Genomic DNA, 27,233 nt, shown 5'->3' with positions numbered 1-27,233 from the left:
ATTTTTCTGCAGTAATTTTCTCAATACTCCACCAAAAGTGGAAATTTGGAAAGTGATGTGAAATACTAGTGCAAGGAAAATGAACATGGCTCAATGTAATGCTTTAGGACTCCACATTTATGGTCTAATTCCTCTCTAGTGGTGGTGGTAATAACAGGAAAGAAAGCCTTTTGTTGCTCTTCTGCCATTGGTTTTTCAAGGGTTTGAAAACTGCTAGGAAAAATAAGTGTCAGAAGACAAAGTTCCTGCAAATAGAGCTAGAACTGAAATCAAAGTGATGTGAAAGCACACATGCCAGCAGGGAGCAGCTGCCAGAGCCCCTTAAACTTTCAAGTTAAAATGAAATGATATACAAAGGCTCCCCCAAGGTTGTGCTCCAGTGTGTTCTTCATTTAGAGCTCTTGGTCTAGGAAGTTTTGCACAGTTACAGTGTGAGACACTGATGTGTTGGTCAGGTTTTCATTCAAAGACTCAGGGATGCCTGGCAGTTTTTCCTGGGCCATGCCCCGTGCTCACCCAGGGCACACACAGCTCCTGGGAAGGGAGTCAGGATGTGTGTTAGGTTCCTTTATTGGCTCAGACACCACTATATCCCATTGCCCTGGGGACTGTTTGCTGGGGAGCAGTTTGATTGAAATACAATCTCTTTTTTTATGATTTTTATGATGTATTTTTAATCAGCAAAACATTACCACAGCAATGAAAAAGTAGCTCAGATCACTGCCACAGTCACCCTGGGGCCTTGGTAGCACAACTATGCTTGCAGGATGAGATGAGAGAACTCAGCAGATCTCAGTCAGAAATTAAGATTGCTGGGAGGGAGTATTTGGCTGGGAAGCTGCTCAGAAGCACCTCAGTGGTCATGTGTTTTGGGAAGCACAGGGGGTGATTTGGGAGCTTGTTCAGCAGTGCCTGACCTGAATCCCTTCAGAACAAGAAACAGGACCTACTGCTTGGGATGCAGAGCTAAGGCCTGTGGGATCCTCATAAAGATCTTGAGCCAGCCTTAGGGACAAGAGCTCTTACTCCAGAGACTTTGTGTTCCTACTTGCAGCTCCCAAAACACTGGACAGCTTGATTTTGGATTTCAGTGGATGAATCCTTTACAACTGACAATCATGCTGGGTGATGGCATGAAATGCAGAACATGACTTCCATATTGTTCTGTAAGTCCTCACAGGGGAAAGAGTCATTCCTGCTGCTCTACTGCAAAATTACTCCAGGAGAGAAACCTTTACCTGGGATAAAGTCTCCCCTTCAGGATGTGATCCCACAGTGTTTAGTGTTCATGGGGCTGGTTCCAACCCTGCAGGGACCTTGTGAAGCAGCTCTTGCAATACAAAATGCGACCACCATCAATATGACTCAGTGCAGAATCTCTGCCTGTCACTTCGATTACCGGAGCATGTTTAAATTACAGTCTGTTTTGCATGAGTCTCATGTTCTTGGTCGTTTCTCAGACTGAGTATTCAAGAGGAAAGAGTGGAGTTGAGCACTCAGTATTGCAGCTTCAGTTCCCAATTATGCAGCAGCAAACTGCAGCACCAAAGTGGGAGCAAGGCTCTCCCGGCTGAAACAGGGAGGGGCCGGCTGGCTCAGTGGAGCAGAGCCCAAGACCCAGCCAGGGCACACGAGCTGGGTGCAGGGCCGGGCCGGGGGCTGCTGTGCGTGGCACGGGGGCATGTGCGTGTAAATCCTTCCCATGCAGACCCTAGCCCGGGGAGGAGAGCGCTGCCCCCGCGTCTGCCCCCGGCCGCGGGTCCGGAGGGGCTCGGCAGGGTAGGGCCGGCCCCGCTTCTGGGAGAGCCCCGCGGTGGGGAAAGATTGGGGACAGCCGGGAGGCGGCGGGATGGGAGAGCAGCGGGAGGGGAGGGGTGAGGGTTGCGGGAGGAAAAGGGGAGGGGACAGCCAGGAGCCTGGGTGGGGTGCGGGGGGACAGCGGAGATAATAAAGCCGAGGGGAAGGGGTAGACGGAAGAGCGGAGCCGGGGAGAGCTGGACGAGCGGGGATGGGGCCGAGGGCGTGAGCGGGGCCGCGGGGCGGCCGTGCCCGGCGGGGCGATGCTGCCCGGGCGGCGGCGGCGGCGGCTCTGAGCGGGCGTCGCCATGGGCTGCGGGGGCAGCCGGGCCGACGCCATCGAGCCCCGCTACTACGAGAGCTGGACGCGGGAGACCGAGTCCACCTGGCTGACCAACACGGACTCCGAGAGCCCGCCGCAGGAGGGCGGCAGCGCCGAGGGCCCCGGCCGGGAGCAGGGCGGCTCTCGCCCCGGTGAGTGTGGGAGAGGCGGGCGGGCACCGCGGGGAGGGGAGCGGCGGCGACACTGTGTGTGTGCACCTACACATCCTGTGTGTGCACCTACACATCCTGTGTGTGCACCTACAGATCCTGTGTGTGTGCACCTACACACCTTGTGTGTGCACCTATACACCGTGTGTGTGCACGTACCCATCCTGTGTATGTACCTACACGCTGTGTGCGCACCTACAGATCCTGTGTGTGCACCGACACCCGCCGTGTGCGCACCGGCCCCCGCTGTATATTCCCGTACACACTCGGTGTGTGTGTGCATGCAGCGGGGTGTACCCGTGTTCCTGCTGGGAGAAGAGCGTACCCCGCCGCTCCAGCCCCCCCCGCCGGGAAATGCAGGCGCTCGAAGCTGCTCGGAGCGCCCGGAGCCTCTGCCCGGCCCGGCCCGGCCCTCCCAGAGCGGCCCCGGGAGCGGGCAGAGTCGGGAGCGGCCCCATGCGCTCCGGGCTCTGGGCTACCGGAGCCGGCTCGGGCTCTCGAGACCCCCTCACGGCCGTGCTCGGCTGCGAGCGAGAGCGTACAGACGCCGTCAACTGTGGAGCAATGTTATCAGAGGGAAGAGAACTCGGTCCTTGAGGCTCTTGAGGTTCTACCCATACGTGGCTTTTTATTTGACGAGACAAGTAACTTAGGAAATAAATTGAAATTAAGGAAGAGGCAGCTTTCTTCCATACTACCTCTGATGCCTTCTGTTATACAGAAAGTTGACCATAGGGTTGGATAGAAGCAGACCTGTAAGTTTGAATTTCCCAGTTCTTGTCAGTATGCTACTGAGGTACTCAGTGTACTCAGGTGCACACCTAGTTGTGCACCTGAGGTGTTACAGAAGGGGCAGATATGAGAGAGGGATTGAGGAGCTCTGATCTGATGTGCAGTTTAAATTGATGTAAGAATTATTGTGTATTGCAGCAGTATCTAGAAATCTCAGCTTAAGTCCAGAAATTCATTGCGCTAGATGTTGTACAAATGGTTGCTGCCCAGAATAATTACAATTTCCATGTAAAGCAGTAAATGCCTATAGGCAGGTTCAGATGTAAATAAGTAGTTTTACAGCCTTTGTAGAAAGTAACAAATCATCAGGAAGAAATTATGAAAGTGCAGGAGTGAAAATTCGCAAAGGTGGGGTGGGCATCACAGGCCAGCTGGAATAGGGAGACCAAAACTCTCTGCTGACCCAAATATGACAGGGAGAGAGAAGTCACAAAGGGTCTACGTTGTACTCCTAAAGGCTAAAGAAAGACTCTGCAGTAGTCACATGGGAAACCATGAGAATTTGAAGGTGAATGAGTCTGTAAGATACCATATTAAAGAAGATTAGATAAGAAATTTAAAGAAGCTCAAGATGATGCTGAGCAGTAAGTTCAAATTGTAGGTAAGTGTTGTCTCCAGCAGTGAAAGCTAAACAGAGTATTAGCTTTTTACCCACACTTACCATTATCTTAGCCATGTTTACTTGGAGTTGTGCCTAATCATAAACAGAAGCTAGACAGTTCAAGATGTGACTCTGAACAGGAGGTAATAAAGAGGTAGATCAGTAAGTATTCTTCCTAGAAACATGGGGTAATTGTGTTTGGAGATGAGAATACCAGAGATAAGGAGAAGAGAACAACACTCGAGACCAGCAGAGACTGATGAGGGCATGAAACACTTTACAAGACAACCTTGCAGAAGAAATCAGAAGGAAAGTGATGAGGAAAGGACAGAGTAGAAGCAAAAACAATTCACTCTTCAACAGAGATACACTCTTCAACAGAGCTGTGGTGGCAGCAGTTTAAGGAGCCTGAGGAACACACATTGCTCCCAATTAGTGCCTCAAAATTCATAAAGTACTTCAGGGAGAGCTGCTGTAGGGTAAGGTTTGAGGTAGGGAAGGAAAAGGGATAAGGAGAGGTACTCCAGGGACAATAACAGTACTTTAAGTGAATTTACAGATGAAAGGGAGAGGAAGGAGCAATTGGAGGGGCAAATGAGGTCAAATATGGGTTTAAGACATGAAGAGGAATACGTGACTTTATTGTGAGAACTGAAAACTACCTCAGAGTGAGAAACAAAAAGGAAGGGTAAGGGAGGGGACAAGAGCAGGATGGGAGAGATGGGGAAATGGGAGATGGCTCTGGCACAAGGCAAGGCAGGAAGGAGCTGTAACTGGGACACAGAAAGGGAGGAGGCAGCCAGGCAAGGGGGCACCAGCCAAACGAGGTTGGGGAAAGAGGATGAAGTTCTTCTCTGTCATTTTTCATTTGGAATAAACTGGTGAAATTCTGTGAAGAGACATGGAGATAGGATGAAAGAAATATTTGGGGAAAAAATTTGGGAAAAGACAAAAGCAGTAAGAGGTGATTGTGATTGCCAACATATCTCAGTTGCAGAAAAAACAGCAGAATTGGACGTCAAAATGTAAAAAGGAGTAAATCACTCAGGGATGACAGAATGTTGTGCATACAGAACCAGAGAGTGTAGCAGTGAGGAAAGTAACTCCCATACATTAATCTTAGTAATTTCATACCACCACAAATTTCATCATATGCTTCTCTTTTTTCATCCAGTGTATTCAGCTTTCTATGCCTGCTCTCATTGGAATTATATGTATTTCTGTAGCCAAATGTTTGTACCTTTACCAAAGCATTTTGAAAGCTTAAATATTATTAAATTAATAGGAAAGTATTGAGTTTTTTATAATTTTCTTATTTGCTTTTTATTTTTCCAATTTCAATTGATCCCTTCTTAGAGTATTTGTTAATTTCTCTACTTGATTTTTTACATCCATTTTTATAAGGTGTATATTAATCTCCCTATTTTTAAAGGAAGACATAGAGGCCAGTATTAGTTGCTATAACATACCTAAAATAAGAGAGATGGTCTTAGGTTCATGAAAAGTGACTTAGGGGATGAGAAGTCACCAACAGACACAAATATAGGTGCTTGTAACTTATATAGCAATGTGTATTATGTAACTTGATAGCATTGCAGTACACTGCTGAGGCTTTGGCAATGAGGAACAGGGCAACCAGGTATGGATGAGGAGGGACAGAAAAGTAATAACTCCATGAAGCACTGTAGGTGCTGGAATTGAAAGGCATTTTCTGGAAAATAAGTGTACATACTGTTCATAGGATGAGTGGCTTCTGTGAGGGAGAAAAAAAGGAAAGAATCACAATGAGCCCTTAGAATAAAGCCATTTCTTGGAAGAACATCCATTGCTATGTGAGCAAAGAACTTTTCACAGGACTGAGCTACTGCGTAGGCTATAGCTGGGGGAAATAATAGGCTGCATTTCTGCTTAGTAACCGTTCCTTGATCCTTGCAACTCTTTGCACAAATTGCTTTCTCTTTAGAGGGCCTGATTCAGCTAAGTGGAACTGTTAGCAAAGTAATGACTTTCAGAGGAAGTAATAATCTGTGGGTACAGATGAGTCCCCAGGGCAGCCACCATGGGTTGCACGCAAACCACGGCGAAAAGGTTGAATTCACAAAAAGCACACAAAAACTCTCAAGTATTTTGGAACATGCTTGCACAACCTGTTATGCTATGTTGGGATAACTTGCTGAAATGTAGATGTAGATGTGGATGTAGATGTAGATGTATATCCTAGAAATTTAAGATGTATACTTTATTGCCAGAAACCAGAACTGTAAATGTACTCTATGAACACATTCAATATGAACAAAAAAAAAAAATTAATGTTGTTTGTTTTAAAGCAGGTTTAAAGCCATTTTATTTCTACTTCTTTCTATTTTCACTGATGAGGTTAGCTGCTGTATTCAATTATTTTTCTTTATTATACCTGAAAGCCCCTCAGAGTGGATATGGGTCTTTATCTTGTGGTCAGAGAGACTTTACAATCCATTTACCCCGCGGGCTGCAAGTGCCTTAAGACAGGATCTCTCCTCACTGTTTTTCCACAGCAACCATCACAGTAAGACCCCAGTCTTTAATAGGGACTGTTATTGAAATGCAAATAAAAGTAATTAATTTTTAAATGATGTAGCAACCAAGTAAAAAATAATTCTCTTGTCTTAGAATGGAAAAGCTGAACACGGATTGCCTCAGGGCTGACTTGTTCCTCAGCTATTAAATTACTTGTTGATTTTTTTATCATGACGTCACCCACAGTATACGCTAAAAAATTGCTTTTTATTCTTTGAACTTTACACTTTTTCCTTAGTGAAGTAGGGTTTTTTTTTTCCCTGAAGCATATTAAAGAAAACATTATCCATATTTCACACAGACTCACCTAATGCACTCAGAAAGACAGCTTGCCCACGGCATCAGCAAACAGAACTGCAGTAAGTGGTCTGCCAGGAATGAAACCTGCAATTTAGGATCAATGAAGACATTTGCAGAACAGCTGTGAAATGGGAGGGCAATCGAGTCCTTTGTATAATAAATAGAGAGAATCAGAGGAATACAGGGGAAATGTTATCACTGTCTAGCAGTCTGGCTGGCTAACAGTTTATCTTACACAATTGCCCCGACATGCCTGTGTGTTTGTGAGTGATTCGCGCCCTGCTCTCTGGGGCTCAGCGCTGGCTCCCGCTGCTGCTCCGCTGTTCCCGGGTGGCTGACAGCTCCGGGTGTTTCACGGCCTGGGCTCGTCGCTGCAGCTCGGCTTTGGCCGGGCCTCAGGATGCCGAATGCGGCGTTTCAGGGGCAGCCTTTGGCGGGGAAGTTCTGGCCCGTCCGTTTTGGGCGGCGTGCGGCGGGGGCTGCGAGCAGCTGGGCCGGGCTGTGCCGTGCCGTGCCAGGGCAGCCGGGCTCTGCCGGGGCAGGGCAGCCGGGCCGGGCTGTGCCCGAGCAGCCGCAGCCGGGCCGGGCTGTGCCAGCTCCGGTTTCCGTGACAACGGGACGATGCTGGCTCGGACCGCGCTGCCGTCATCCGCTCCCGCCCTCGCCAGGTGCACGTAAAGTCAAGAGCTCCACAGACATAAATAAGCAAACATCAGGTTGTCAATTAAGAAGCCGGTGCAGCAGAGTGTTTTTCGTGAGTTGGGCTGCAGAGAAGTGTTTAATAAACCATGTGTTTTAGGTCAAGAGACAAAAATGGATCAGTGCATTACATATCAGGATCTCTTTGTGCTCTTATGCCCTTATGTTCTTTTATTAATGGGTTGTTTCAAAATCCGGTATGTTTAATAAACAACTATAGCAGTGATTCTGATGTGATATTTTCAGGAGATAGCCTTATTACAGTTCAGAATTACGGTGAAAGTGAATAAATGCAGTTCTTCTGGACTGTAGACGTATTGCAGCCATTCCCTCTCCATGTTAGTCCAGACCCTGGGTATAATAATGTGTTGTGTTTGTGTGGCAATGTTTTGTAGTGGGAGCAGGGTACAGGGTTGGTGTCTGTGAGAAGCTGCCAGAAGCTTTCCCCATGTCCTAAGGAGCCAGGCAGCTCCAAGATGGACCCAGCACTGGCCAAGGCTTAGCTCATCAGCAGTCGGCGGGACACCTTTGGGATATATTTAAGAAGTAATTGGGGGAAGAACCTGCAGAAGAGCTGCTGGAGAGAGGACAGAGGAGAGAGAATGTGTGAGAGCAGTGCCTTTGCCATTTCCCATTCAACACACTGTTGTGGGTTTACCTGGGCCAGATGTCAGGCACTCCCTCACTCCCCTCCCAGCTGGGCAGAGGAGAGAAAATTCAATAAAGGGTTCATGGGCTGAGATGAGGACTGGGAGAGAGATCACTCATTAAATACTGTCCCTGGCAAAACAGGCTTAACTTAGCAATATGAAATGAATTTACTGCACTAACAAAATCAGAGCAGGATAATGAGAAGTAAAATAAGCCCTCCTTCCCAGCTCTACCTCCTCCCCCAGTGGCTCAAAGAGGCAGGGAATGGAGTTTATGGTCAGTTCATCACCTGAGGCTTCTCATGCTGCTCAGGGAAAAGGGGGGTGTCCCTCTCACAGGAGACAGTTCTCCATGAACCTCTCCAAAGTGAGTCCATTGGAGCAGCAGCTCTCTGTGAACAGCTGCAGGGTGAGTCCCTCCCATGGGCAGCTGTGCTCCCAGCACTGCTGCAGTGTGGGTCACCCTGCCATGGGTGCAGCCCTCCAAGGACAGCTGCTCCAGCCTGGGGGCAGGGCCCCTCTGCCCTGGTTCTTCCACAGGGCCACAGCCTCCTCCAGGCATCCACAGCTCCAGTGAGGGTCTCATCCACAGCTGTGGGTGGACCTCTGCATCCCTTTGGACCACAACAGGCTGCAGGGCACAGCTGCCTCACTGTGGGCTGCACCAAGGGCTGCAGAAGAATCTCAGCTCCGGTGCCTGGAGCACCTCCTGCCCCTCCTTCTCTGCTGACCTTGGTGCCTGCAGGGTTGTTCCTCTCACGTGTTCTCACTCTGCTCTTCTCTGGCAGGAAAATTACACTGCACTACAACCTTTGTTTGGATTTTCTTGTACAATAATCATATACCTGGGGTTTGCTCGGTGCAGAAGGTGATCAAGGATTACAGTGTTGGCCTAAACCACTATTTGTTGCTCCACTAGAGATCACTGAATTTATTGGAAAAAATCAGACTCAGATGATAAATACAGCTTTTTGTAATGATCATATTTTTCAGCCCAACCCTAGCTGTTAATGCTTCCATTCCACACATTTTCACCTTTGCTGTATTTGATAGTGCAATAATGGTTTCATTTCACATTTCAGTTAAAAAATGGTACCAATACTTATTTGCCCCATCAGATTATGCTAAGCAATCTACCCCACCACCTCTGGAAGTATTTTTAAATTAATTGATTTTTAATAAATATTGACTGCCATAAAAAAAAGGATGCATCCATAGATAGCAGAACTTAAGTAAAAGTGTCAAAGGTAATTGAGAGATGAGAAATTTTTTTCTATGACCCTTCAGCTTGCTATTCTGTGAGATATATCAGACCCAATTGCTGGGAAAACTTCAATGTTGTTTGAGAGTAGGTGGTTCTGATACTGCATGAAGCCTCCTGAGCAGTCCTGGTGTCTCAGGGGGAGCAGCCAGCTCCCAGCCCTGTGACAGAAGGGAGGGCAAGGGCAGGACAGGGCTCTCCAGGTGCTTCCTCCTTCCCCAGCAGCCTCTTCATTGCACTGTCTGCTCTGTGATTTTCTCAAATCTCTGCAAGAGTTGTAATGCCGGCCAACCTAAGCTGTGATCATCTTGGCACAAAACCTCTCAGGCTTTGATTAGCATCCATTCAGTGAGTGGCCAACAGCCTTGATAAACCCTCCCTACAGTCTAAAGCAGACCTGCTAGGATTGATCTCCCACAGTTTACCCCAGTATAATAATTTACCCACTGATAAAGTAAATTCACTGAAAATGTCACGTACAGGATTGAATTACATGAAAGACTTTCCCAGCTGTCACAGCACCAGGAAGCAGAAAGGCTGTTGAGCATCAATAGAGATGATTTGCAGGAAGATGAACTGGAACCATCTCTCCAAATTGCTTCCCTGTGAAAAAAACCCTCTTTTTTGCAGCACTGAAATCTTTAAAGGCAAAAATATTCTTAGTTGTTGAGAGCCAAAGGTCTGTCATTAACTAAAGGAAGGGATTTTACTCTGTCTCTGCAGTAGGTGGTGGGGAGGAGGGATGGTGAGAGAGGGAGAGTGCCTGAAAGGGTTTGAGCAGGAAACCTGAGTCGTGGTTTTGTCAATGGCAGATCCTGCCTGCAAAATGCTGAGAAGGAAATTGCTCTGCAAAATTACTCTTTTTGTGGAAACAGCACTCTTTGCCCCATCCCAGCCTTTATATCCTGATTCAGGACATTTAAAAATTGTTTTTTCTTTTCCCTGGGAGTGTATTTACACTTTACAGATAGTCCTAATTCTGCATTTTCCAGTTTAGAAATGTAGAATTCGCAGCAAAAATTTAAAAATTTTATTAGATTTAAGGAAAGATTCCTGCCAGTCTCAAAGCAGAAGAGCAATGTATTGCATACAGGAAACACAGTTCAGAATGCAGTTTGCCTTGTTGTTCATTGATTAAAATTTCCAAAATTTCCACATAAAGCACATATGGCAATAGTTCAGCATTGAAGTGGCCAACATCTCTTTTTCTTGAACTGTAATCAGTTCTCAAAATATATCTCTTCATAGAAACAGAAATGGTATTGCTAGTTCCAGCTTTTTTCCCCTGAGATGTTCCTGCAGTTTAGAACAGATTCCAGTTAAATCTGGGATTGAAAGTTGGGGTTTATCTTCAATTGAATCTGTAATATTTAAGACTCAGGAACAGAATGCTCAAAGCCAGCAGTTTGCTGTAAGGCTTTCTGTCTGACCTGCACCCAGCACCCCTCCTTTCTGTTGCACAGGAGCAGATCTCTGGCTCTGGTGAGTGGGTCCATTTTTCAGCAGCTGTCTCACATGAAACAAGGGCCTTGGTCCTTTGCTGTGCACAAAGAAATAATTCAATGAGGCAATTTTATCTTCTGATGAATACATTACAAAATAAAACACCAGTCTGCTTCCCTAGACTGCCACAATGCCTTTTCTGTTCTGTTTAGGAAAAACACAGGTTAAAAGTAAGTGAAAGAGGTAGATGAAGGAGTGGTGTTTTACCAATTGACATGGACAGCTGGAGGCTGTGAGCCAGGACTTTACTTTTTAAGTTTTTCCTGAGTTCACTGAGCCCCTCTGCATTGCTGTTTGCTTAACTGAGCCTCACATTTGAAGCAGCTGATTAAAACAAAGCAATGTGGAGCCTCCTCCTGGCTCCATCTCCTCCTGGGAGATGGAAGATTTAGGCTAGCTGGTCCAGATGCATGCTAGCTACTGGAGAGAAAAATAACCAGCCCATTCTTCATTGACTGACAGAAATATTTTGATTGTGGGTTTTTTAACCAATTTCCAAACAGTGTTTATAGTTGTGTTTCTGTCTCTGTACATTTTGCCTGGATATTGTCCTCATGTTGCACTTTTCATTTTAGTAAACTGCTAGCATTTCCCATGTGGGCCATCAGAATTGTTTCAAGCACTTGCAGTACTAAAAGCATGAATATCTGACATTTGCACAATGCTGATGCCTGAATGCTTTCTGAGTGTTTACACTGTGTGTGGAAAAGATGGAAAAATGCAATGGATTTGTCTAGAAGATGGTTGATGGCTGATGGCATGAAGTTTTAATGTAGCTACTGCCTTCATTTTAGAGTGAACATAAATGTGAGTGATGACTTTTTCACATGCATACAGATGCATTAAAGCCAGAGCACTTTATGATCACAGTTACACTGGTTAAGTTAGCAGTATCCTGTATATTTATGCTGTAAGGCTGGGAATGGCACCAGGCCATACAGCCCACTGGACTTCCCTGAGGTAATTCCCACAAGGAACACACCTTTGGAACATTGAGACTGAATTTCCAGCTTTCCAGTGGTTGACATTTTGCCTAAGCCTTTGTAAATTATCCCAGTAGTCAATCACTATTTTAAAAAATAAATGTGTGCTGCAGTGTTGTGTGTCCCCAGGACAAGGTGAGAGATGAGAATTGAGTCCAAGTTCTCAGAAGGCTGATATATTAATTATATTATATTATATTATATTATATTATATTATATTATATTATATTATATTATATTATATTATATTATATTATATTACATTACATTACATTATGTCATGTCATGTCATCACTAAAGAAAGAAAAAGGAGGCCTCAGAAGGCTAGACAAGAATGATAATAAAACCTGTGAGTGATCAGAGAGTCCAACACAGGACTGGGATTGGTCATTAAGTAAAAATAATTCACATGGAACCAATCAAAGATGCACCTGTTGGTAAGCAACCTCCAAACCACATTCCAAGCAATCAGATAATTATTGTTTACATTTTGTTTCTGTGGCTTCTCAGCTTCTCAGGAGAAAAATCCTGGCAAAGGGATTTTTCAGAAAATATCATGGTGACAAATGTGCAAGGTACTACTTGGAATGTTTAACTTCAATTCCAGCTGCTAAACCTTGGTAAGCAAAAGTGAGGATTCATTTCAGCTCATGTTTCATGTACCTTTAAATGCTTTTCTTGAGGATTTCTGTTTAGTCTGCCTAAATACTTTTGCTGCTCCTCAGTGTGATTAAGTGAAATGATGAATTTCGCTCATCATAAAACTCCAGGTGTGTTAAGCTAAGTAATGGGACTGATAGTAATGCTTTCCATGTCCATGTTGGAAATAAGTCTAGACCATAATGAGAGATGTATTATTCCCACATCCCAAAGGAGAAGGAAAGCCCGGGTAAAGGAGAGGGAGGGAAGGAGCCTGTGAGCACCTCCAGCTGTGGGCACTGCTCACAACAGGGTGGGCACTGCGGTGGGAAGGGAGACTGAGAGAGGGCCTGCTGCTTGTTTTCCATGTCACACAGGGCTGTCATGTGAGGAAAACTTCTTTCCTGGCATTTTAAGGAAAGGTTTAGACAGGAACTGAGCCAAAAGCCCGCACTTTGGTAAAACAGGCTGATTTGTCATAATCAAGGTATTGTGCATGGAGTATATAATTTTTAACATGTACTTTTCATGTGCTTTACTGAAACACAGCCAGTATATTTGCATGTGGAAAAGCAAGTACCCCCACTGTCTATCCTTCTAAAATCCAGTACCATTTGCTATTTTGTGTTAGTTTTTCAGGTTGGAGGAAGGAGTGATCTGTTTCTGGCACATCATGTGGCACTAGTTAGTTGCTTAATCCATTCTGTGTTATTTTTCCCAGGCAAAAGATGTATTCAGCTGTTAAGGTCTTCCAAAATGTTGCTGATGCTTATTGCAAAATATAGTGAAAATTTGTTTCTTCTATCTTGCTCCAGTTATCAAAATTTGTACCTTCATGCATTAAACTCTGTTGTCTTTCTGGTGTAAAGTCCTTGCCTAGCACCATGTTTACCTTTTCTATCTTCCCTTGATTGTCAAGCCAATTCCCTTTAATTCATCCTCTGGACTCTATTTGCCATGAAGAACCTTTTGTCTGGAGCTTTGAAATGATCACATATTTGTTAAAGAGTGTTGCAGCGTGCTTTTCCTATTTGGAATAAATATAAATTTTTATATTCACCTTTATTTCACAGACATGGTTGCAACACAATTAAATTTGTTTACAAGACAGTTGTTCTGTGATTCTGTATCCCCATTTGAAATAGAAATATACCAGTATGCACAGGTTTAGCATGTCCTTGTGACTTTAGGCCATGCAGGTGATATCAAGGTTTGCAGCTGGAGAGTTTTTTGTGCTTTAGGATGAGCTCACTTGAAATAAGCTTCCCCCTGTGAGTGTGGAGGGAGGCACAGAGCTCCTGGCTGCCTCCCCACACCAGCCCTGTGCCTGGAGACAGCTGGGGAGAGACCCCCCCAAAAATGTGTGGAAAGTGGAAATGTGTTTGTTGTATTTTGCTTCACTGTCTAAAATTCATATCATATTAGAGTTCAGAGAAATCATTCTGGATACTCTGAATGTCTGGGAAGAAAATTTATTGCATTATTGTATTTACTGATACAAAACATTTTTTCGGGATAATATTTTCCTGCTGCAGTAGGACATCCCTCTGTAAATCTGGATCCTTCATCCTAGCTCACAAACCCACTCTCTGCTATGTGTCAAAGTTTCTAAATTGTTTCATGTTAGGTAAAAGAGCTATTGCATATTTCCTGAGCATCTGGCCTCATCCCTGAGGCTACTGCTTTGGAGGAAATGACTTAAACCTGACTTTTGTCACAGTCCTCACTCCATTTTTTATTGGATCCTTGCTATGTCTGGTTTTTGCAGCCAAAGTGTGCACCAGCCCTCAGGCCTGCAGATGTGTGGCTTTCCCAAAAATCTTTAGTTTTAAATCAGGAAAATAGGTAGAGAAAGCATATGTTTCACTGCTTTCTGTGCTGATTATCACTCTAACATTAAAATCAAGTAACTTGATGATGATTGCAAGCTCATATTTCCTCTGGAAGTGCCTGCATGTGGTGATAATGCTTTCCATTTTTCTTCCCTGTGAGTTTTCTCAGAGTCCATCTTTACAATGCAGCACCTTTTTAGGCAGGCACTTTGTAAACCAGCATCTTATGCATTATACATGAGATAACAGTGCTGATAAATAAAAAAGGGTGTTGCTGAACTAGAAAATGGAACCCTACTGGTTTGTTCATAGTCAGTTGCAAAGATATAAATTCAGCTAATCAACAGCTACCTGCTTTAAACAAATGTATGCTTGTTGTTCCATAACAGAACACCTGAGAGCAGAGGGGTCTCCTGGGTACTGGGTCAGACCCAGAGCAGGTTTGGGTCAGAATTCATGTCCTGCTTTAAGATGAAGTGGAAGAATACTGTGGCAAACACACATGGAATGATTTTCTCCATAAATAGTTGATTCTTCTGGCTAAGATTAACTTTGTCTCCTTACTGCAAGGCTTCATACCCTGCCCAAACTTCTCAACAGCATTAGCTACTGCAGCATCGCTGAATTTCTTAGTCACAGAAATGTTCAGGTCACCTTGAACCCTGCTAAGATTTACTCTTTGGATTAAGCCTGTGCAGGAGATCCAGGCAGACCTATCTATGTGTTATTTGTGGTTTGAGAAGTTTCCTGTGGTCCTGATATTTTAGGGCTACAGAATTGTTCCCCCTAGATCTCTTTTCTGTCTCTCTGTGCCAGATGTCAATCCATGACATTACTTTGCTTTTCAGACCAGTTTTACATTCAAAACCTTAATAAATTAGGTTATTTCCCCCCTTTGCACATCATCTTTGCACAAAGGTGATACAAAAATATTCATACAAAACTGGTTAGAAAGAGTTAAATTTTCCTCTCTTCTTTATGAAATACTGTTATTGAATAATTTGAATTCTTAGGTGTAACTAGGCTCTATGAAGAACTAGAGCAGCATGTATACAATATTTCCCTTTGTTTTTCACTAGTATTGTCCTTATAATAAAAGAACCCAGAAAAAATAAGAAATACAGGTCTAATGTCTTAAATTTTCATTCTGAATTTGACATTTTTACTGACTTCTCTGTGATGAACACCCTGTTTACTAAAATAATTATTTTCAAAGCCTTCTTAGGCAGCTCCCTCCCCAGGCAAATGGTGTGGGGGGAGGTTTAGAGCTATATGATTTAAACATTTTGAATGGACATAAACTTGCAAGTCCGTGAGCAATCTTTCAGACTGCAATTTTAAATATCTCCTAAACCACAAAATTGGGATGATGCTATCTGACAATTATGAAAACTCATTCAAAATTTTTAAATTATCATGTTTGGTTTTTTTTATTGGAGAATTCACCAAGCAAAGCTGCTTTCAGCTGCTTGTTCTGATTCCTGTGCTACCTCCCAAGTTGTGCCAGTCTGACTGCTTGCATCATTGGGGGAAGAATAAAGTCTAGGATTGATTTCAGTTTGAAATAACCCTTTTCCCCCCTGATGCTGCTGAAAAAAGCATTTGTCAAGCCCCAGCCTAAGGGATTTCTATTGGCATGGTAAGAAAGGCAAGACTTAGTGTGCCTGTGCAGGCCGGCAAGCAGAGGGGAAGGTGGTAAACGCTGCCATGGGAGGACTTTAGGCACATTTTGTGCTGGAAAGGTAGACTTGGATTCATGAATTTATGAGCAATGGGGCTGCTGCAGAGCTGTTCTCCCTGTGGCCATTGACACAGAACTCGTGTGTGTTCCTTCCAAGCCTGATTACATGCAGTGAAATACCTGCCCCCTGTCCTCCATTCCTCCCCACACAGGGAGCGGCCTGGCACTCCTGAAACCCCAACCAGCCATTCCCAAAGGAAGGGTCCCCATCACATTCATGGGCATTTGATAATCACCCAGAAACTCAGCTTTGGGAATGGAACCTTGAGAATATTGCAGCCTTGCCAGTTCATTTGAAAGTAAAACGTGCATTTGACAGAGCATTGAGGTGGGATCTGCTGTTTCCCCTGGCCTAAAGAGGCCCACAGACTTTTGGTAGGGGTGCCATGAATGAGAAGATGAGAATGAAAACAGCATTACTGAACCCGTTCATTCAGATGTTTATAGTGATTTAACAACACTGATGTAAAGTGAAGCTCTACCATGAAAGACCAAGGAAATTATTTACCAAACCCCTACTGTGAGGATGGTAAATATCTCAACAGTTTGCTTGTTTTAAACCACAGTGAGGTTTAAAAATACTATTGCCACCCTGCTGGCTTTTAAATTCCAATAGTACATAAGAGAGTTAACTCTTCACTTTTGTGTACTGTGGCAAATCCTAAAGAGCTATGCAAAAATATTTGCTATTTTAAAAGCAACCCTGTGTTCCTCATCCTTTTTAAACATCATCTCTGTTTTGCAATCATCATTTTGTGTTATGTATCTAATCTATAAAATAGGTATTGCTTTATGGATTGCCAACAAATCTCATGCTCTTAACAGCACTGCTTATGTATGCTCACTGTAATTTCTTCTTGGTGTTCATACATAATGCGCAAGTCACTGAAGCCTCTAAGCTGTTGCCCACTGTCTAAATCATCTATTTGCCAATGAAAATGAATTCTAAAATAGTTCCTTTACTTCAAAACAGCAAGCATATTACAGTATAAAATAAAAAATCTTTTTGCCTAGTATTGGTGATCACTAGGTCATCCATATAAAAATATAGTAGTGATAGTGGAAGGCTCAATACTGATACTTGGTTTATATTTGACAAGTATTGCAAAAAAAGTCACACCCCTGCAACACAGGATGCAGCAAGTATGCTCAGGCTGCAAACTAACAGAGACAAAAAATGATCCAGATATACATTTTCAGGATTGAGATTTTCCATCTGCCTCTGGAAATGGATTAATGTAAGAAAAATTTTTCTGTGCAAGACCAAAAGATGCAACACAATCTGATAAATGAACAATTGGACTTAATAACAAAATGGCTTTTTAGCTGACAGATGTTTCACCAGACAATTTAGTCAGAGACCAGATGGCCAAAGAGATACAGGGTGGAAAGTAATTTCATAGGATGACTCCACAGAAGGAAAAACTCATCATTTGGAAGTTTGAAATGTCAAAGACTCAATTAATGGAATTAGTGAGTAATTCCTGTGCAGTTTGCCTGCTGAAAGCTGTGCTCAAGCTGGTTCTCAGAGCTCCACTGCAAGGCGGAGCAGTGAGCTCCTGGCTGGAGCTCTGACTCTCAGTGGCTCGCTGCCTCTCCATCTCCCTCCCTGACAGCTGCTTTTGTCTGCAACACCAGCCTGTGCCACTCACTGCTCTGCACCAAGGCATTGGTGCCTCTCCTCTGCTCCTGCGGAGTGACAGGGAGAGGTGAGGCCTAAAACACAGCTAGGAGGGGAATTTTGGGAGATGCAGGAGAGGTGAAGTTTACTGTTGCCTTACTGATGTTGCATCTAAACTTAGACACAAGAACGACACCAGTTTTTATATCTAGCAGAAAAGCAGTTTTCAAAGATAGAAGTATTTTTTAAAAAAATAAATTATAGTATTTTCAACTTTCAGTTCAAATATTTTCAATCAAAACCTACATGACAGCATTATTAGTTACCACTACAAGTTGAAGTGTCTTTGGAATACTCTGCCTCCATCTTCTGACTGCTCAGGGAAATGCAGTGACTAGTTTGTAGTCAGACATTAACTCACAGAATCATAGAATGGCTTGAGTCAGAAGAGATCTTAAAGACCTTTTATTCACAAAATTTTATATCTTTTCAAGACCAAAGCTTTGAATATTAGGGTGAAACTTTATTGAATTCAGTAATTTCCTTTGCTAGCTAATACTGACAAATGTTGCTTTCTACTGAAAAATCATCTTTTCTTACAGATTTCTGAAAAAAAATTCACGACTTTGCTTCATTTTTAATATCTTTAACACAGCACTTGAATTCCTGCCTGATTAATGTAGAAGGTCTTGATGACACAATGTCACTTCATATAGCCAAGGCTTGTCATTGTTTCTCCACAAACTTTTTCACATTTAGTGTCTGTGACTCCTTAATTTTTCTAGGTTTGATACCTGCATTGCCAGTGAGTAAATTCGCCTTCTTTGTTTCTCTTTTAACATAAAGCTCTTCATAAATAAGCTTGACAAAAACTAAACTGAGAGCAAGTCATGCATCCCACCTACTCCTTGTATTTGGATTTCTGACCCATTGTTGCAACCAGATGTTGAGTGCTCTGCACCCACCATAAATGACAACTGGTTTTTGTTAATGCAGTAAGATGGGAAAATTCATCTATGCTGTCCAATATCATATTGTACAATTCATGTGTATCCACACAGCTAGAGCAGAAAGAAAATTACTCACTTATTTGATGGCTGATAGGCAAAACAACATGAAATAATTTTTTTCTAAATTTCTCAACTTCAAATGAAAAAATATGTAAAGCAAGGCCATGCATAGATCAGCCTTTCATCCATATTGGTATCATCTGCCATGCTCACATCTAACCCCTTCATTTCCCAGAACTGGAACAGATCTAAGGGGGCCTTCTCTGGGTCTTAAGTTCAACTCTTGCTCATGCAAGGAGGTGTGTGTGTAGAGAGGCCACTGGAGACCTGCAGGTGACAAAAATCCACTGACATACTGCTCTCATTGAATGTTTTCCCAAGATTTCCTGAGCCAATGGTTCCCAGAGCAGTGGACCATAGGAAAAAGGCCAAATGATGTAAAATGTGAGGATGAAGATGCCACAGGGAGGTGGACTGCTCTCACTGGGTACTGTACCACACCTTGTATCACTGACACCACCACAAAATGAGGCAAAACAGGGGCACCCCAGAGCCAGCTCAAACTGCTCCTCAGTATTAACTGCCCAATTCCATGTGTCCCTGCTAGGTCTTCTGGAGGATGGCAAATTGGCTCACACAGGGGTACCTACAGCATCAGCCACAGCTGGAATGCTGAATGCTGAGAAGAGGAGCAACTGTGGCTCTCAGTGTGCAAACCCCATGGTCCACAACATGGGAGCTACAGCACAGAGACAGAATGGCTTCAGGACCACTGAGGTATGAGAATTATGGTCACTATTGCCCAGCACTAGCTTCAACCAGGTCTAAGTTACTTTTGTGACAGCCTTTCTCTTTGCATTGAAACTGTATTCAGTGTCTTGAGATATGAGAAAATCGTGCCAGGCTGCACTACAGGCATGGTGTGATGGAGCTGAGCACGTCTGGCAATGCTTCATGCCTGAACAGCCACAGAATTGATGTTTTATTTGTCAATCAGTGTAACACACACTTGCTACAGGAAAAAAAAGCCCCCATGCTCATTTCTTTCCAACTCAGTCCAGCTGTGGCATGTATCATACAAACTACTTAGATTAATTATCTGAAAAGGAACATGTTTTCCCTTAATTGCTGTTCTGCTTAAAATATGTGCACTGCATGAACCCTGGTTCATTCAAAGCTGGACATGAAGCTTGAAAAAGTCAATGGGTGTCTTTTCAGTACTTCAGTAGGCTTTGGATCAGATTCTCCCCCTTTTCCCCCTGACTTATGTGTTGTGTACATTGTATACATTGTAAGGACAAGGTTTGGGGCTATACCAAAATCCAGCCTTCTCCTGCCACAGCTGCCTACCCACCCACCTGCCTCCTACAGCCTTCCTTCCACTCCTGCCCTGTTTGCACAGCAGCTGCTGAGCTGCTGCAGACTAAAGAAAGCCAAAATCTATGGCTGGTTTACTGCTTCCTTGGTTTCTCATATGAGATGGTGTTAGCTAAAACTTTGGGGAAGGAAGGCTTCCTTGTCTTCTGGGTTATCTGCAGATATAGCAGATAAAGTCCTTTACATGGCCCTTGGCATTTCTGGGGGAATCTCAATTTCTACTTCGAGAAGTGCTTGCCATGCTGCTGTTGCTGCTTCCCCTACTTTTTCAGGGGAGTCTCCTCTTGCTACAATATAATGGAATTTCACATCTGGGGAGAGGGAGACTGTAAAGGTTTGGCAATCACAGAATGTGCAGTCATGGGTGAGTGTTTAAATCCCTGTGAGAATCTGTCAAAAGTACACTGCACTTCCTTCTGGGTGAGCATGAATTGAGCCTTGAGGTATTCCCAGAGTGGAATCATAAATAACATCTTTTATGTCCAGTTTTGCCCTCTGTGAATAGGTTGCTCCCTGAATTTGCATTACAGTTCCACAAAATTTGGCACAGCAGTAGTTAAAGGGTTAATACTGGCATTCAGTCTCCTGCAGACAATGGTGAGTGGCCACTGTCCCCTCAGCTTTTCACCATTCTCCAAGGGATAAAATTGGTTTTCTTATCTGTACAATGCTGGCTGGAATGGCAGCCCTCTTAAGCATAATTTTTACCTTTTCTTCCAGTTTTTGCTTTATCTCCTTTTCTTTCTGCAATTGTTTGTGCAGCTGCTCAGTTTCCAAAGATAGTAACAATTCAGTTGTTTTTCTGCCCTCTATTTCCTCTCCGATTTTGTTTCACACTGCTGTGTTTTTTTCCTACCTAATTTCTACAATAATTGTCTTTCCCTATGCTCTGTTGAAGCGAACAGAACCTTAAAATTATCTTTCTCAGTTATAAGCTTGTTATTGGGTTTCCAATCTTTCTTTTATTTCCCTCTCAAAAGCCAGTGATGACTTTAATATTCCATTTTCTGATTTCAAAGCAACATGTTCTGTATATATTTGAGGGAAGGACCTTTAATTCCCTTTTGCATGTAAGATAAGTGAGCCTCCAATACTGCATAAATAATTGCTTTGTATTTCCAGAATTTTTGGGCCCCTTTCTTTCCTGCCTGGGAAGGAGCACATTCATAGTTCTGTAACTGTTTATCCATAGCAATCCTGCTGATTACACCAATTCTTCTGTCACATAAAAAATCAGAAAGGCAAACTCCCCCCTTGCTTTCTGTGTTGTCTGCAGATGTAGTGGGCCTGGGGGCCCTCCCTTCCTCACTCAGTATTACCTGCCTGTCTGAGATCCTGGGAGACCTTCACAGCCAATATTTCAGAGTAAGCACTCTGGCACTCTGAGCCTGGGGAGGTGCCAGAGGCACAGAGGGGTGGCACAGTAATTCTGGTCAGGAGTGCAGTCCCTGCTGCAGAACTGACGTGCGTTGCACTGTGAGTCTGGGCAAACTCAGTAAGACTCCACATCCCCAAACAGGGCAATTTCTTGCCTCTTGGACACAGTAAGGTCCACAAACTGCTGTTGATAAATGCACTGACATCAGAATGCATAAGCAATAGTATTACTGTGGAATAAAGCTTACCTGACAGGAGTCCCCATGGGGGAGGAGAGGGTACAGCCTGTTGAGCATCCCAGGACACAAAGGAAAAGTCTCCTCTGACTTCCCTCCCCTGTTAAGTCATATTTATATTGTTCTCTTCAAGGATGGGGGAAAAAGTTTCAGTTGACATAATTTTGCACTTAAATGGAGTTTGAGTAGCTTTATATACATGTAAAGATTGTACAGGTTTTACTTTGCTAGCATACAACATGAGGCATGAAAAGGAAGATGTATTTTTAAGTTCAAGCAAATTTCAGCTTTTGGTCACCATTTGGGTCCTTCCTTCAGCTTAAGTCCTGTTAGGTGTGTTGTTTTAAACAGAGAATGACTGCAACACTTCTGTGCAATTCCATCCTTTGTTTCTTGCCTCTCTCAGACATGAACAAGCTCCCCTGGTGTCTCTGCTCCTCAGGCTTGCACAGTTGGTTGAATTACTGCCAGTGTGGGCACTCCTCCTCGATGAGCTTTGTCTTTTGACATTTTTCCACAGAAAGTGCCTCAGCACAGCATGTGGCAGAGCAGCTGCACCCACCCCATCAGAAGCTGTCCCATCTTGAGAGTCACATCCTTAAACCAAGGGGTCTGAGCAAACGAAAAAGGGAATTTGGATTGAACGTCACCTTGCATTTGCCAACACACAACACATGTAAATCAGATAACAATACAATGGAGCTATAAAATAAATAGACATGTACATCAGTACATGTCTATTTATTTTATAGCTCCATTGTACTATTATCTTTTGTATTGCTATAGTACAAAGATATTCCCAGCTGACATAAAAGATACTGTATCTTTTCATCAGATACTGCTGTATCTTTTCATGAGATACTGCACCTCCAGGTGGACAGGGGCACATCCACAGCAGCATGACATCTAGAGCCATGGGATTTCTGTAAATGAAAACCCCAAATGCTTGTCCTAGCCACTAGCCCACAGAGAAATCTTAATTGGTGAGGTTGGATATGGTCGAACAGAACTACACAATTATCAATCCAATTTGAAAAAGACTTGGTCACAATTTATAATTACAGTTTGCACCTGTCCTACTGTTAGAGAAAATTGTCTTATTTTGTAATTGAATGGAAAATTACTTCTGTATTGCACTTAGTAGGAAGTATGGGCAAATTCCCACAACATATTAATCATGTGAGTGTTGACTGTGATGGTACTACTACTCAGTGAAGTGTGGGTTCCTGCCCTGAGGCCCCTCCACGACTTTGAAGATACCCTCCTGCATTTTCTAGCTGAGATACATTCAGTAACACGTATCTCTGCTGCTGCAGCTCAGTGCAAAACAATTTCTGATAATAACTAAAGCATTTACATTATTCTCCACATCCAATGCAGGTACATAATAAGTTGTTTAAACTTCTTATAGTAAAAAAAGAAATATATATGCCTAGAGAGAAAGAGTAATATCTAATTTAGGCTCCAGCTCTGGTATGCCATTCTGCATCTCTGTTTTTCCACTTTTAGGGAACCATAAGGTGAGCATATAATGTGAACACCTTAAGTTTAGATGCCTAGAGTTGAAAAGGTGATTTTCCCCTGCAGCTCAAAATGTACCCATTTTATCTCCCTGAGCATTCACATTTAATAGAGTTTTCCTTTTGTCTCGACATGCTGTGGAATACAGTGCAATGCAGCACATGGTGCCCTTGCAAGGCTTGGGTTGTGCCATTAGCCTGTGGGCTAGCAGGGGATAAATCATGTCACCTCTTTGTTTCTCACTTTTTCCAACATCAAGCTCTAAAGCACCATCTGCCTTATCCCTTGATACCTGGTTATGACAGGGTACAGTTTGTGCTGTTGAAGGGGAAAAGGTTTGACACCGACTGAGTCAGAGAAATTTTATTATACTCTCATGACTGTAATGTCAAAACAAATTAGAAGTAAAAGATGATGATGATGGTGGTAATAAAGAAAGGAGTGGTAATGCCAGCGAAGGTAACAGGTTGGTCAGATATCCCCCCAAAGAAAAGGTGGTACCCAGATTATGTTCCTGACTGACAATAATCTGGTTTGATTCTCATTGTAATCTTTGGCAAGGACTTGCATGAGCAGCAGCACAGGGGGAGCAAATGGCAAAGGAGCTGGTGTATTCAGGCTGCAGAAATGTGAAATAATACACAGCAACAAATTAACTCCAGATGTTTCTCTGTGATATATATGAACCTTCCATTTATGTCAATGGCTGAACTTTATCAGATATTATTTTACCTGGCACTCTTACCATGTAAATAATGCCTAATTTACCTGGCATTCCTTACACTGACAAATAGTCTCATGGAACACTGGCAATGCAATAATCAAACCCACCTAACCCAGCTATGTGTCTCTATCAGCCCAGATCTGGGTACACTTTATTAGACCTATCCAGTTTCCTGTGCATTATGGTGTGTTGCTTATGGCAACAAGCAGTCTGGGAGATGGAAAATTACAAATTTAAATTAGGGATGTACTTGCATGCCTCAGACAGACTGACTTTTTTGAATATTGAAAATAAACTGATGAATCTCTGAAAGGTATATATTGTGCTTGGATCTTGTATGCAGGCAGAAGTGGTAATTTAAAACTATATTTTCACATCAGAAACATAAAATCAAGTACAGAAAATTCAAGCTCAGCTAATGATGCACTATTCACAGGGACATGAAAAGGAATCTCTAATTTTCACTTCTGGACTGAAACTAGATTTATTTGCTCTGCCTTTACAGTACACACATGCAGAGATGATAATTATAGGCAAGAATGTTGATCCAAAGCCTACTGACATCCACTGCCTTTGCAGCGGATAAAAGCTTGTGTCCACGCTGAATGAGACAGCTGCTCTGCACCACAGTGCTGTGAGAAGGATGCTGGAGACATTCTGTTTATTACATAGAACTGTTCTTGTAAATTAGGGGTTAATCACCAGTGACTCTTTCTGCTGTCATTGTGGAACTCACTGTACTGTTTAAAACTCTCACAGAGTAAATGGGACACACAGAAAACGTCCACACAAGAAGTCGCCATTAACGTTACAAAAGGCATCAGACAAAGTGACAGAAGAAAAACAAAGAATTGTGCCAATTAATGAAGAAAATTGCAGGTGAGGATGGACTTAACAAAGCTTCACTGCACTTTAAATGTCAGTTCACTGAAGACATGAAGATCTCCAGGTGTTCCAGGTTTAATACAGCAGGCAGCTGCTACTGAGTGCCTCCAGAAGCAGGTCTTGTGGAAACCAGCTACAAGCACCGTAGACATTACAGTGTTTGTCTAAAGACAGACATAGTCATTTGTGTAAAGCAGTGGCACTGCACAGATGTACACATAAAATCCATTATATTTGTTTTTTACTGACTTTCATGTTATCCCTTGTGTATGTCCTGTTCCACATTGCTATTAAGATGAGGCTGGATAATAAGGGGTACAGCTCATCACAATTAAAACCAGGAAATGAACAAATGAATCTGGATTTTTAGTCATAAAGTTGTTTTGAGTGTGGACATTTAAACCCAGGCCTCATTTAAAGCACTCACATATTTTGAAACACAAGCCCAGACATCTCAAGAAAGTGAGACTAAAGTCTAGTCTTCCACTAAATCTCTTTTCAATTATATATATAGGTTAAATATAGTTAAGTCATACAGTAATGTTTTTATATAGTAAATGTTCAATTACTTAGTTTTAATTTATTGTTTGTATTGACATAATTTTGGTCTTAAAAATAGTAACTTTCATATTGATCAGCCTTACTTGAAGGTCCTAGTCTCAACTAGTAAGTAGAGTTGTGGCTACTTGGTTGTTTTATAAATGCCCCTTTGATTATGGTGAAGCCCAGTCTGCCTAGGAAAAAAGTTACCATTAATATTACAAGAAAATAACCACAATCTTTAAAGTCATATTCTAATGTCAGTTCAAAAAAGTTAACTTTCTTTGATAAGATACAATAAATTCACTGTGCTGAACTTATTTAATACATTGTGAGCATACCGTGCCACAGTACTCTATGATTATAATAAATATATATCTAAAAAGAATATAAATGTTCAGTGTAGTGAAGTCTAGGAATTAATTCAACATATTACTTCTTAATATGGAAGTAATAATATATATTCTCTGTGAGTTTGCATGTTTATGAAGATAAAAGAGGTAAATTTATTTGCCTCCTCTATCAGACATATATCCATAATATACATCCATATATATGTATATATATATATATGGATGTATATTAGTATCCTTAAAGAGCCATTCAAAAGAACTGTTCAAAACAAGCATAAAAGAATAGAATTGTGAACTGAACCCTAGTTTATTCTGTATTAGGATCATTTTAATAGCTTGCTGCTTATGTGTGTGAGTTACTTTCCTTGTTGTACAACAAGTCTATGCAATAGGATTTGTTTATTAATTACTCCAACAAAAAGGCAAACTGGAATCCAGAGTTAGAGCCAGAATTTTGCATACCATAGCATATTCTGAAAGGATTTACTGGCAGAGAGAGTGCAGTATAAATTTATATGATACAAGAAAGCTACAGAAAGTGATTAATGATCCTGATGTGTTTAAGGATAAACAGGATTTTGAAGGAAGGCAAAAGGGAAGGTTTGTTGGGTAAGAAGCTGTTCCAGAGATTGTGGCCTTGGGTGGATACCACATTAGAGTGAGTAGATGCAAGAACAAAGGAGTCCTGGCAGTGAGAGTCTTTATTAGCTAAGGAATTATTTAGTGAGGATTGCTGAGCAGATGTGTCACACGGCTCGGGTCACAGCACAGGAGGAAGCCCATGAGCTGCACGGCACATGAGGCAGCCCTGGCTCACGCCAGCAGCCATCAGGGAGACAGCTCCTGAGCCTTCTATTCCCAGCATGAGCTGTGACAGGATGCTTTGCAGGAGAGGGCCTTGGTACACAATTATCTGGGCAACAGCACAGACCTTGCTGCCCACATCTCCCATCGGGGAAGCAGCTGCAAAGTGCTGCTTCCAGCATGCTGCTTCCAGCATGCTGCCTGCCCTGGCCTGCTCATGATAATGTTCCTGAGCTACTCCAAGATCCCCTAAACCTGTTTGTATCCTGAAACTTAACTTTATGACATTCAAAGATTGGATCCAACTTCTGTGGCAAAAGCCATGTTTAGTAATAAGCAATTTTATCCACACTCCCCATGTAATACATTACTGTTCTCATTCATTAGGCATTAGTAACTGAAAAGAAATTACATTATGTCCTAGGTGGCTTCTTAGTGTTTGATGTGCAAGCTTCCAATGACCTTAATAAAACTAAGAGTGTGTTGTGGATATGTAGATCTTGCTTCTGTACACAGATTGGGATGTACTTATGTTTACTTTCCTTCTACTAGAGATAACCACAAGTAGAAACAACCAATTTATAAAATAATACCCCACTCTGTATAATTAGGGTGACAGAATCTAGTGTATACCACTTTAGACAATTTAAAGTCCTCATAATAGATTCCCATGTTAGTTTTAGTGGAAGAAGCAAGCCCAAAGGATCATCTGGACATTCTCACTCCAGTGGCCTTCCTAGAAATGAAGAGTCTTATTTACAGGGTCTGTTCTCTGAGCATCATCTTTCAAATACAAATGGCTCAAAGACATCCAATAAAATAACCATGTTAAAAGACATGGACTTTCAGATGAAGGACCTGTGGGCATGTCTGTCTTATATGTCAGGATTTTTTAAATGTAATTTTCCCCAAAAAGGCATTATTGCCACATAATTTATT

At 42.7% G+C, this 27,233-nt stretch overlaps 2 protein-coding genes across 3 annotated transcripts in view; both read left to right on the top strand.

The window, feature by feature from the left end:
- The first annotated feature begins 1,927 nt into the window (after positions 1-1,927).
- BAALC (BAALC binder of MAP3K1 and KLF4) lies at positions 1,928-26,472 on the top strand. Of its 2 annotated transcripts, none has more exons than XM_074554086.1 (3): positions 1,928-2,271; positions 19,085-19,254; positions 24,218-24,410. In XM_074554086.1, exons 1-3 carry the CDS (start codon positions 2,106-2,108, stop codon positions 24,296-24,298), a joined length of 417 nt encoding a protein of 138 aa, XP_074410187.1. In that variant the 5' UTR covers positions 1,928-2,105; the 3' UTR covers positions 24,299-24,410. The 2 variants fall into 2 exon arrangements, with proteins under 2 accessions (XP_074410187.1, XP_005479508.1); XM_005479451.4 differs by lacking the exon at positions 24,218-24,410 and adding an exon at positions 24,472-26,472 and having other exon boundaries at positions 1,936-2,271.
- The window catches only part of FZD6 (frizzled class receptor 6), a 67,439-nt gene continuing 42,337 nt past the window's right edge, over positions 2,132-27,233 (top strand). The window contains exon 1 of the mRNA XM_014272720.3: positions 2,132-2,271. The gene's annotated coding sequence lies outside the window, so the exon portion shown is untranslated. The remainder of the gene's footprint in view (positions 2,272-27,233) is intronic.

This window comes from Zonotrichia albicollis, chromosome 1 (assembly GCF_047830755.1).
Source record: "Zonotrichia albicollis isolate bZonAlb1 chromosome 1, bZonAlb1.hap1, whole genome shotgun sequence".
Taxonomy (NCBI): domain Eukaryota; kingdom Metazoa; phylum Chordata; class Aves; order Passeriformes; family Passerellidae; genus Zonotrichia; species Zonotrichia albicollis.
Note: the sequence above shows the minus strand (reverse complement) of the source record. Positions and strands in the feature narration are given on the sequence as shown.